The sequence below is a fragment of the Ictalurus punctatus genome, unplaced genomic scaffold (assembly GCF_001660625.3).
Source record: "Ictalurus punctatus breed USDA103 unplaced genomic scaffold, Coco_2.0 tig00006670, whole genome shotgun sequence".
In the NCBI taxonomy this organism is placed as follows: Eukaryota; Metazoa; Chordata; class Actinopteri; order Siluriformes; family Ictaluridae; genus Ictalurus; species Ictalurus punctatus.
The window spans coordinates 42,501-55,000 of NW_026521115.1; the positions used below are offsets into that span (position 1 = coordinate 42,501).

Here is a 12,500-nt window from a genome sequence, read left to right on the forward strand (position 1 = left end):
TCTGTCTCTTGCGCTCTCTCTCTCTCTCTCTCTCTCTCTCTCTCTCTCTCTCTGTCTCTGTCTCTGTCTCTTGCTCTCTCTCTCTCTCTCTCTCTCTCTCTCTCTCTCTCTCTCTCACTGTCTCACTCTGTCTCTTGCTCTCTGTCTCTCTCTCTCTCTCTCACACACACACACACACACACACACAGCTTCGCTCTCTCTACTGCGGTCTGTACTGGAAATGCAGGAAGCAGAAGAAGTGAAAATATACAGAAATAAACATAAGGAGATTAATGAAATGCAGAAATGTAGAATGGAATAATCTCATTAGGGTTCAATTCATATAATAAAAATGGAAGCGATTTGATCTAATAATAATTAAAATAAGTTAGTAAAAGCAAATAATAAAATAAATACCAATGTAGAGGTTTTCAGTGTTTTTTCATTAAATGGAGTTTAAGATGAGATCGAGTTCTAATCCTCTCGCTCTGTTACTGATCACATACTGTCACTTTATTACTGCAGTATTACTGATCATTTACAGCGTTTCATTTATTCAGCAGCCATTTAAATCAGAGTGGGCGTGGCTTTCAGCGGCACCTGCCTCGTGCAGCTGTTAGAGAGTTGAATGCAGACTTTATTCTCATTTAATAATCAGCAGAACAATAAGACAGTTTACATGAAAACAGCAGCTTAAATAAATTAATTAATAAACGCTCATCACGTGACCCTGAAATTCATCTGTTTTACTCACAGCAGCATCTCCACCATACACGTCACCGTCACCTGTTTTCACCTGTAACACTGACTACACAGCGCCCCCTGCTGAGGGACACACACTCTACACACACACTGTTTCATGTGAATATGATTTACTCAAGCCTACAGGAACAGGTATGTGTGTGTGTGTGTGAGAGAGAGAGAGAGAGAGAAAGACATACAGATAATTAATATTTCATTGGGAATCACATTAAAGTTAAAGATGAGCATGATTTAATGATGACGCTGTGCTAAAAAAAGAGACATCAACTTTAATATTTACTGCAGAGTGAAAATTAAAGCACAGAGAGGAGAAAGGAAGTGGAAAGGGGCGGGGCATCTGTAGGGTGGGTTATTCGGAAGGGTGGATTTATTAGAGGGGCGTGGTTAATAGAAGGAGTTGGCGTTTCTCAATATGCAAGATCTTGTGTCCTTGTGGATTCGTTCTACATCATCATCCCTCGCCCAAGTTCAATTCCTATACTCACCAGTCCTGACACACACACACACACTCACACACACACACACTCACACACGCACACATACATACACACACACACACACTCACACACACACACACTCACACACATACATACACACTCACACACACACACACACACACACTCACACACACACACTCACACACACACACACACTCACACACACACACACACACACACTCACACACACACACACTCACACACACACACACACACACACACATACATACACACACATACATACACACACATACATACACACACACACTCATACACACACTCACACATACATACACACACACACTCATACACACACTCACACACACTCACACACATACATACACACACACACACACACTCACACACACACACACACACACACTCACACACACACTCACACACACACACACACACACACACATACATACACACACATACATACACACACACACTCATACACACACTCACACACACTCACACACATACATACACACACACACTCATACACACACTCACACACATACATACACACACACACACACATACATACACGCTCACACACTCTCACACACACACTCATACACACACTCATACACACACTCACACACACACTCACATACATACACACACACACACTTACACACATGCATACACACTCACACACACACACACACTCACACACACACACACTCACATACTCACACACACACACACACACACTCACACACACTCACACACACACACACACACGCCACCTATCACACTTCTATTGTGGCGCATTTTATTTTTGATCATTTGTGTTTTTTTTAACATGATGATGATGATGATGATGATGTGATGACGTAGACAACCGTGCGTGTGCGTGCGCGCGTCAATCCAGAGGCTCGCGGCTGCCTCTTCTCACTTGAGGATGCGCTGTGAATCCAGGATGCTGCTGCTGATGAAGATGAAGAAGAAGGAGATGAAGATGAAGATGTTCGGAGGGAGCGCGAGGACACGCGGCGGACATCCTGCACTGACCAAACGCTTTGGAAATGAATAAACGAGCATCTGCGCAGGGAGAGAGGAAGAAACAAACGGCGCGCGCGGGGAACGGGATATCGTCGTCGTCGTCGCTGTAGTGCTCATCGTGAAGGCGCGCGCTGTTCCGCTGGTGTAACCGGACACGGCTCGGGATCTTACTGTAGTTTCTTTTTTTTCGCGTTGGAAATGGCGTTAAAGATAAAAGGCCGGTCGCGCGCGCGGAACGCCGGGTGTATAACGGTGCTATAAAACGGAGGAGGGGAAGAAGAGGAGGAGGAGGAGGAGGAGGGGCGCGCGAGCAGTTACCGGCTCGCAGAAGGAAAAGCAGATCGGATGGAGTCCGACGAGGTTCCGATGATTTTTTGGATTTTGTGCTTTTTGGAGAACCCTTCGACGTGAGCGAGCGCACATAGAGCGTGCGTGTGTGCGTGCGCGCTCCCCCACAACCCGTATCTCCCCTCCCACCCCACCCCCTCCCTTCCCCCCGACCCTCCGTTCCACCGGTCCCGTTCCGTTTCCTTCCATTCCAACAGAGCGCGCGCGGCGGAGTGGCGGCCTTATAAATTAAAGGAGAGAATTGACATTTCCCTCCGGTTTCTCCGCACCATGCTTCACTCCCCGTCCGCGCGCGCCTGAGGAGGCGGAGAGGAGAGAGCGCGCGGGCCTGTGCTGCTGCTGCTGGTGTGTGTGTGTGTATGTGTGTGTGTGTGTGTGGAGGTGGGGGGTGAGAGCAGGAATTTTCTCTGTCAGCGCACTCGGAGGAGTGAACAGCACCGACAACACCGAGAACACCGGGGGCGGCGAAGGCATCGGAGACAGAAACCCCCGCACACACACACGCAAGTGTGTGTGTGTGTGTGTGTGTGTGTGTGTCTGTGTGTATGAGAGAGAGAGAAGATTCAGATAGAAAAGCCCGGATCCTGATAGGAATCGCATTCACACAATCCGAATCCAGGTACGCCCCTCAGCGCGCATGCGCAGCGGTAATTAACAAATCGACCCGTTTTTTTTGTTGTGTTTTTTGAGTGATGTGTGAAGCACGCGCAGCAGAAAAATTGAAGTCTCACCCTGTTTATCCACACAGGAAGAGTTCATTCAGCACATCCGGTGTTTATTATATATATCTGTGAGTGTGTGTGATTGTATGTGTGTGTGTGTATGTGTGTGTGTGTGTGTGTGTGTGTGTGTGTGTGTGAGAGAGAGAGAGAGTGTGTGTGAGTTTACTGATGAGCTATGTGCGCTTCCATGGTGCTCAAAAATTGGATCTGAGGTTCCATAGGAGTGTTGTAAACGGGGAAGTTAGAGATCATTCAGGACTCAGATGAAGAATGGGAAATTCTACAATTCCACTTTTGTTCATATTCTTCTTCTTCTTCTTCTTCTTCTTCTTCTTCTTCTTCTTCTTCTTCTTATTGTTGTTGTTATTGTTGAATCATGAATCTGTGGTGGAGATCCTTATGAACTACTGTTAGATCTCTTCTTCCCATATGTTCTGAAGGAAGTTCTTAGCTGCATGAAGGTGTTTAGAACCCTGTGTGAGAGGAACCACTGGGTAAAAATGGAGAATCCTTCATGGCGCTTGATGGAAGGTTTCATTGTGTCACTGCTTTGAGTTTGTGTAGGTGGAAAGTTCAGGAATAGAAACTCAATGTAAATCTGATTAGGATGAAAGTTGTGTGTGATATGTATGATGTTTAATCAGATGAAAGTTTCTGGTGTAAAATAAATCTGAGATGGTGGTCATGAGCGTGTGACTGAGGAACGCTGGAGACTTGCTGCTCTATTTGGATTTGTTTCATGTTCACATCCATCTACTGTGATTTACAACTGTGTGTGTGTGTGTGGTGTGTGCGTGTGTGTTATTTTTAAGAAAGAGCTACATGGGGTTCAGTTCCCTACTCTCTATATGAGATATGCCTCTCAAGTCTCCTACTTATACTGCGTTCTAAAAGTGTGTACTCTTTTTGGGAAGAAAAACTACATACTTTTGAGTGTGTATGAAAGAGTATGCAGTCCTGAGACACACTGACAGGTCGTGTAAGGGAAGAGATCGCTGTCACCGTAAACACCTTAGAAATTCCTTATATCATTTATACTCTACAGTTTATCATTCCCTTCATTTATTTTTTCCACATTTCGTTTACATCTCTCTAAAATGCCTGCTGGAAACCGTCACAAAGCTCCTCCTCCTCCCTCGCGCAAGGAGTTGTGGGAGTTGTGGGTAATATTAGCTGAAAAAGTGTCCATGGATCCACACACACGGTAATAGTAGACCATCCGGGTACCTTTTGGGAAACTCATTTCAACTTTTGAGACACACTAATTCTAATCTCGGATACTATTTAGGACAGATAGTAGGGGGAAATGGGACGCAGTATAAGTATAGGAAATTTTAGCAGCAGAAAACTAAACTAAAGTACAGGGTGTGAGAACGTCGCCCTCTCTGGTAATAAAGTGTTACTGCGTGCCATTGAGTGTTGTTCTTTATTAATTAGCACAGAGGAGTTTATGAGAATTAAATATTGAGTAACAGGAGAAAGAGCAAATTGGCTGTAAGTGTAGAAAACAGTCCTCACCCCTCTGGTCGCTTCCCATGTGTGTATTTTTTTCCCTGTGCATTAATCTGTGTAGTTTGTTCTCTAGCCTGTGAAGAAAACAGATAGTGTTAGCACGCTAGCTAAAACAGAGAGTAATAAATATACACAGTGAGGTGATCGTCCTGAATGACTCATTCTCACCGAGTTTAAAGTACAAAAACTAAGAGTACACCTTCACACCTGTGTAACGGTACCATCTCCACAACCAGGATCAAAACAATTAGCAAGAAAAAAGATCAAATATATCCTGAATATTTTTCCTCTTATTTCACATAATTCACAGAGTCTTTCTCTCTCTCTCTCTCTCTCTCTCTCTCTCTCTCTCTCTCTCTCTCCCTCTCTCTCCCTCTCTCTCTCTTTGTCTCTCTCCCTCTCTCTCTCTTTGTCTCTCTCGCTCTCTCTGTCTGTAGGGAGTTGGCTGTAGGGTGTAGAGCGTAGGCTGTAGGGCATAGGGTGTAGGGCGTAGCCTGTAGGGTGTAGGGTTTAGGGCGTAGCCTGTAGGGTGTAGGGCGTAGGCTGCAGGGTGTAGGGTGTAGTCTGTAGGGTGTAGGGCATAGGCTGCAGGGTGTAGGGCATAGGCTGTAGGGTGTAGTCTGTAGGAGGTAGGGCATAGGCTGTAGGGCGTACAGTGTAGAGCGTAGGGTGTAGCCTGTAGGGTGTAGGGCGTAGGCTGCAGGGTGTAGGGTTTAGGGCGTAGCCTGTAGGGTGTAGGGCGTAGTCTGTAGGGTGTAGGGCATAGGCTGCAGGGTGTAGGGCATAGGCTGTAGGGTGTAGTCTGTAGGAGGTAGGGCATAGGCTGTAGGGCGTACAGTGTAGAGCGTAGGGTGTAGCCTGTAGGGTGTAGGGCGTAGGCTGCAGGGTGTGGGGCATAGGCTGTAGGGCGTAGGGTGTAGCACATAGGCTGTAGGGTGTAGGGTGTAGAGCGTAGGGTGTAGTCTGTAGGGCGTAGGGTGTAGAGCGTAGGCTGTAGGGTGTAGAGCATAGGCTGTCTTGTGTAGGGCGTACGCTGTAGGGTGTAGGGCATAGTGTGTAGGACGTAGTGTGTAGGGTGTAGGGCATAGGGTGTAGTGCTGGACGATCTGACAGACATATATCATGATATAAAGTTTTGTTCACAAACTGCTGGGAAAACAATCGTGTTTTAATGAAAGAAAAAAGCTGTTATAAATAACAACACATCTGCTTATGATTAATGAATAATTTTATACTAACTGCTTTTTAATTTTTATATAGATATATATTTTTTATTTATAAAAAGCACTGAACATTTTCCATTGTACAATTTTAATAATTATAAATGTCATTTTTTAAAGATCACATCAGTGTATTTTGCGTATGGCGATCACATGGTCATGTCACGCGGCTCTACCAGGGACTCATCCTGACTGGAGCACAGACGTGTTAGGATCCTGCTTCTGATAGGCCGATTGTGTTTAACTTAAGCTCCGCCCACAATGACTCAAGAACTCATTTAATTCCAAGTCATTTCAGATAAATAACAGATTATTGACTGAGTGAAATGTGGGATTAGTGTTTGATCACTGATGAAATGAAGGTGCTCGGCCTCGGACATGCTCGTGTAGAAGTGGGATCAATTTCTGGGCAGCTGACACCACAAACACACACACACTCTCTCTCTCTCTCCCTCTCTCTCTCTCACACACACACAGACACACTCACACACATTCACTCATGTTTATGACCCTCTCAAGTGTCAGGATTCCATAAATAGTCTGCTGAATCAGGGGCTCCTCAGCTCCTCACTCACAACTCCAAAAACGCTAAAGCGACACACGGCGCCGGAGGCCATTACAACATGCTTCATTTATGTGTTACAGGCGTGTTACAGGCGTGCTACAGGCGTGTTACAGGCGTGCTACAGGCGTGTTACAGGCGTGCTACAGGCGTGTTACAGGCGTGCTACAGGCGTGTACTCACACAACAAACACGTGTTAGAAAATTCACAGCAGCCAAAAACTTTAGCTGGAACTTTTCAGTCCAGGATGAAACGTGTCATTTTATCCCAGTGTTGAGACGTGCTCAGTGTGTGATGTTTGCAATGAGGCTCATGTAGCTAACTGGTAATGTGAGCAAATAGCCTTCAGTTTAGCATGAAGCACTTACACACACACACACACGCACACACACAGACACACACACACAGTGCTCATGGTCAAATAGTTTATGTTTATCAGTGACACATAAACACAAGTGTATTGCAGAAATAATGTCACGCCCAATTTTAGGCGAGCAAAATTATAGGAACAGATCAGTCTTATAACACTTAATATTTGGTTGCGTTTCCCGTTTACTCGTAATAACTGCATCACTCCTGCGACTCACAGACACCAAACTGCTGGTTTCTTCTTCTGTGAAGCTTCTCCAGGTTTTTCCTACAGCTTCTTTCAGGTGTTGTTTGTTTCTCCCTTCAGTCTCCTCTTCAGGAGGTGAGGTGCTGATCAGTTGGGTGAAGGTCTGGTGATGGACTTGTCCAGTCTAAAACCTTCCACTTTTCCCTCTGATGAAGTCCTGTGTTGAGGTGGAAGTGTGTTTTGGATCGTTGTCTTGCCGCATGATGAAGTTCCTCCTGATTCATTTTTCTGTAAATTGGCGATAAAATGTTTCTGTAAACTTCTGAATTCATTCTGCTGCTCCATCATGAGTTCATCATCAATAAAGATTAGTGAGAATGTTCCAGAAGCAGCCGTGCAAGCCCAAGCCATGACACTACCTCCACCATGTTCCACAGATGAGCTTGTATGTACCTCCCCTGCCCTGTGGAGGTTGTTGGTGATGTCACTGGCTGATGTTTTTGGGTTTTTCTTCACAGCTCTCACAATGTGTCTGTCATCAGCTGTTGTTGTTTTCCTTGGCCGACCCGTCCGGTTTCTGTTACTCAGTCCACCAGCGGTTTCTTTCTTTTTCAGGACATTCCAGATTGTTGTATTGGCTATACCCAATGTTTGTGTCCCTGATTGATTTTCCATCTTTTCTCAGTTTCAAAACGGCTCGCTTTTCTCCCATAGACATCTCTCTGATCTTCACGTTGGTTTATCCTTTTTAGCAACAAATGCAATCTCCACAAGTGAAACCCAGGACTCAAACCAAGAGTAGATTTTCAGAGCTATTTATTGTTTGAACAATCAATATAACAGGACACACCTGGCCAACAAGAAACACCTGTCAGTCACATGTTCCAATATTTTAGTTTACCTACAAATATGTTCTTTGTTGTTTAACACATCGACATATAAATATAGGAAATAAAAGCTAAAACTCTAAACTCTCTTCTCATTCTCATCTTTTGAGCTCAAACCCAAATGTCTTCAATCTACAGCAAAAACACATGACTTGGCCTCGCTGTTCCAATAGTTTCGGAGGGGACTGTATATTGGAGTAATGATACACCCACATTTCTGTATATATGAACGTAAATACACACCTTCTGTAGCCTGTGATCTGCAGACATGGCCTGTTGTGAGTATGCAGTGTGTGATGGGTAATGTAGTGACGGAACAGTGATAAAGTGCTGATCTTCAGTAACGGCGCTCCAGAACGTGACACATGGTTTATTAATCCGCGTGTTTGTGCCCGAGTGCTGCTGTACGTGTTGCTGTATATAACTCTATAGTAGTGTAGAATTCTGTACTGATGCATCGCTCTGCCAGTTGAACAGTAAAGTTAGGACCCACCCACACACACACACATTCACACACACACACACACACACACTATAACACACACACACTCCCGATCTCCTTCTGTTACTGCTGTGTATTTTTATGAGTGTGATTCCCAAGTCTCACATAAAAAATATTCAAGCCTCTCACGCGCGGCTCTGTTACTATGGCAACAGGCCCAGGCGAGACAGACGACTCAGACCGAATATAGTAGCGATGAACAATTTATGGATAAGACAGACACACATCTGAAATTAAAGATTCATTTTAATTATGGGTTCAGTGTACTGTGTTCAGTGTACTGTGTTCAGTGTACTGTGTTCAGTGTGGCGTGTTCAGTGTGGCGTGTTCAGTGTACTGTGTTCAGTGTGGCGTGTTCAGTGTGGCGTGTTCAGTGTGGCGTGTTCAGTGTACTGTGTTCAGTGTGGCGTGTTCAGTGTGGCGTGTTCAGTGTGGCGTGTTCAGTGTACTGTGTTCAGTGTGGCGTGTTCAGTGTGGCATGTTCAGTGTGGCGGGTTTAGTGTGGTGTGTTCAGTGTAGCGTGTTCAGTGTGGCATGTTCAGTGTGGCGGGTTTAGTGTGGTGTGTTCAGTGCAGCTTGCTTAGTGTGGCGTGTTCAGTTTGGCGGGTTTAGTGTGGCGTGTGCAGTGTGGCGTGTTTAGTGTGGCGTGTGCAGTGTGGCGTGTTTAGTGTGGTGTGTTCAGTGCAGCTTGCTTAGTGTGGCGTGTTCAGTTTGGCGGGTTTAGTGTGGCGTGTTCAGTGTGGCGTGTTTAGTGTGGCAGGTTTACTGTGGCGTGTTCAGTGTGCTGTTCAGTACCGAAGTAGGTGTGATCATGTTCCTTTTATCACAGCTTTACTTCATCTGATGTCATTTTTGGCTCTTGTAACTCCTCATGTGTGCGTCTTCCTGTGCTGCTATTGGCTGATGTATATTGTGATGTCACAGTTAGTTTTTTATGTAAGTAAATTTCCTCCCTTCTGTCTCTCTCTCAGGTAGAGAGACTGGAACCAAGAGCATCCAGGTGCTGGATCTCAGAAGGAATTTTTTTAGAGGACGGAACGGTCCATGGAGCACTCAAGGACGACCGGCGTCTGCCTCTGGTTAGGCCTGGTCTCCGCGGCGACGACCCTGACACATGTCGATGCAGGGGTCGTAAACGAGACGTGCTCAGAGGGGACGTCGAAATGCAAGCCAGGAATCCTGCTGCCGATCTGGTATCCAGAGAATCCATCAGCTGGGGACAAAATGGCACGTGTGATCGTCTACTTTGTGGCGATGATCTACATGTTCCTGGGGGTGTCCATCATTGCTGACCGCTTCATGGCCGCCATCGAGGTCATCACGTCTCAGGAGAGAGAGATTGTGGTGAAGCGGGCGAACGGGGAGACGATGACGACGACGGTGCGGATTTGGAACGAAACCGTGTCAAACCTGACACTGCTGGCTCTGGGCTCATCTGCTCCTGAGATCCTGCTCTCGGTGATTGAGATCTGCGGTCACGGGTTCCATGCCGGTGAGCTAGGACCATCCACCATTGTAGGCAGCGCCGCCTTTAACATGTTCGTCATAATCGGCATTTGTGTATCTGCAGTGCCTGATGGTGAAGTGCGTAAGGTGAAGCACCTGCGTGTGTTCTTCGTGACGGCAGCTTGCAGCGTGTTCGCATACGTCTGGCTCTACATGATCCTCGCTGTCTTCTCACCCAATGAGGTGCAGGTGTGGGAGGGGCTTATAACACTTGCCTTCTTCCCTGCCTGTGTTATCTTGGCTTGGGCTGCTGACCGCCGTCTGCTGTTCAATAAGTTCACGCACAAGACCTACAGAGCTGACAAGCACCGCGGTGTGATCATCGAGACGGAGGGCGAGCAGTCCAAAGGTATTGAGATGGATGGGAAAATGGCTAACTCGCACTTCCTGGACGGTGGTGCTGCTACCAACCTGATGGGCCTGACAGAGGGAAAAGAAATGGACGAATCACGTCGGGAGATGATCCGAATTTTGAAGGACCTAAAGCAGAAACATCCGGAGAAGGACCTGGACCAGCTGGTGGAGATGGCAAACTACTACGCACTGTCGCACCAGCAGAAGAGCCGAGCGTTCTACCGTATCCAGGCCACACGGATGATGACAGGTGCCGGGAATATCCTGAAGAAGCACGTCGCTGAGCAGGCCAAACGCAGCAGTAGTATACAGGAAGTGCATGTTGAAGAGCCAGAGGACTTTGTGACACGGATCGGATTTGAACCTGCTGTGTATCAGTGCTTGGAGAACTGTGGCGCTGTCCTACTAACCATCGTGCGCAAAGGTGGTGACGTCTCCAAGACGATTTATGTTGACTACAAGACTGAAGATGGCTCAGCCAATGCCGGTGCAGATTATGAGTTCACAGAGGGCACCGTGGTGTTCAAACCTGGCGAGGTCATCAAAGAGATCGCCATTGGTATCATTGACGATGACATCTTTGAGGAGGATGAACACTTCTTTGTTCGACTCAGCAACGTTCGGACGCTCGACTCGGCGAACGACGACGAGATGCCGGCGTACCCCACAGTGGCGCTCGGGTATCCTGCTGTAGCCACCGTGACCATCCTGGATGACGATCACGCAGGGATTTTCACGTTTGAGAGCGGCACAGCGCATGTGAGTGAGAGCGTGGGAATCATGGAGGTCAAGGTGCTCAGGACATCTGGGGCGAGGGGGACTGTCATCGTTCCGTACCGCACTGTCGATGGACTCGCTAAAGGAGGTGGGGAAGACTTTGAGGACACGTATGGAGAGCTGGAGTTCAAAAATGATGAGACCTGGTAAGAATAAACACACTTCTTTGTCTTTTGATTTTACTGAATGACATCAGAAAGCATTCTGATGAAAACTAACACTGATTAACATTTATTAGCAGAACAAAATTATTTAATAAAATTTTAGCAACGTTAGCTAGTAAAGTTATCCCGTGTTAAATCTAGGCATATTTTTTTAGCCTGCTAATTAACATTGGAATAAGTCACAAGACAAATTCACTAGCCAGCTACCTAACACTAGGTGAAGGAAGCTCCGCCCTCAGGGACACAGAGCTATCTGTCACTCAGGAAAAAGATGTGTGTGTGTGTGTGTGTGTGTGTAATGCAGGAATCTACAATGTGCAGTCGTGTCCCAGTTGCTACTCAAGATCAACTTGACAAACAGCAAACCCCCACCACACACACACACACACACACACACACATACACACACACACACACAGACTATATTTAGAAATAGGACACTTCCCTTCATTTGATGTCGCTGAGTTATGCACCTCTCTCTCACATTGTGTGTGTGTGTGTGTGTGTGTGTGTGTGTGTGTGTGATATTCTGGTGCATCGTGCTGCAGCATCATGGGAATGTGGAAACACCTGCAGCCTGGGAGGAGATTCCCCTACACACACACACACACACACACACACACACACACACACACACACACACACACACACACACACAAAATCACTCCTGAATGCTTGTTAATTTCTGTTTATACCAATGACAATGTTAACAGAGAGGCAAGAAATCCGGCGTTCGGTACGGTCCCCGTTTATCACGCCATAGTTCAGTCCCCGTTTATCATTCCGGAGTTTGGTACGGTCCACGTTTATCACTCCATAGTTCGGTACGGTCCACGTTTATCACTCTGGAGTTCGGTACGGTCCAAGTTTATCACTCCATAGTTCGGTACGGTCCTCGTTTATCACTCTGGAGTTCGGTACGGTCCAAGTTTATCACCCCATAGTTCGGTACGGCCCTTTTCTGTCATTCCAGTTTTCCACATGGTCCCTGTTTATCGCTTCTCTACTGGAGCACAATAAAGTAAACATTATTACACTTTACACCAGGAGCCTGTTGCTCATATGTGGATCAGTGGATCCACACTGGATCAGACTCTGGGTTTATTCTGTTCTCTGAAGTGGTTGTTGGACTTGTTGCCA

At 46.4% G+C, this 12,500-nt stretch overlaps 1 protein-coding gene across 5 annotated transcripts in view; it reads left to right on the plus strand.

The window, feature by feature from the left end:
• The first annotated feature begins 2,729 nt into the window (after positions 1-2,729).
• slc8a3 (solute carrier family 8 member 3) overlaps positions 2,730-12,500 on the plus strand; it is a 24,319-nt gene continuing 14,548 nt past the window's right edge. For 2 of the 5 annotated variants that reach the window (XM_053679293.1, XM_053679294.1), the window contains exons 1-2: positions 2,730-3,216; positions 9,531-11,342. In XM_053679293.1, coding sequence (XP_053535268.1) covers positions 9,604-11,342 — 1,739 coding nt within the window. In that variant the 5' untranslated portion in view covers positions 2,730-3,216; positions 9,531-9,603. The remainder of the gene's footprint in view (positions 3,217-9,530; positions 11,343-12,500) is intronic. The other 3 variants (XM_053679291.1, XM_053679292.1, XM_053679295.1) reach the window with 2 other exon arrangements.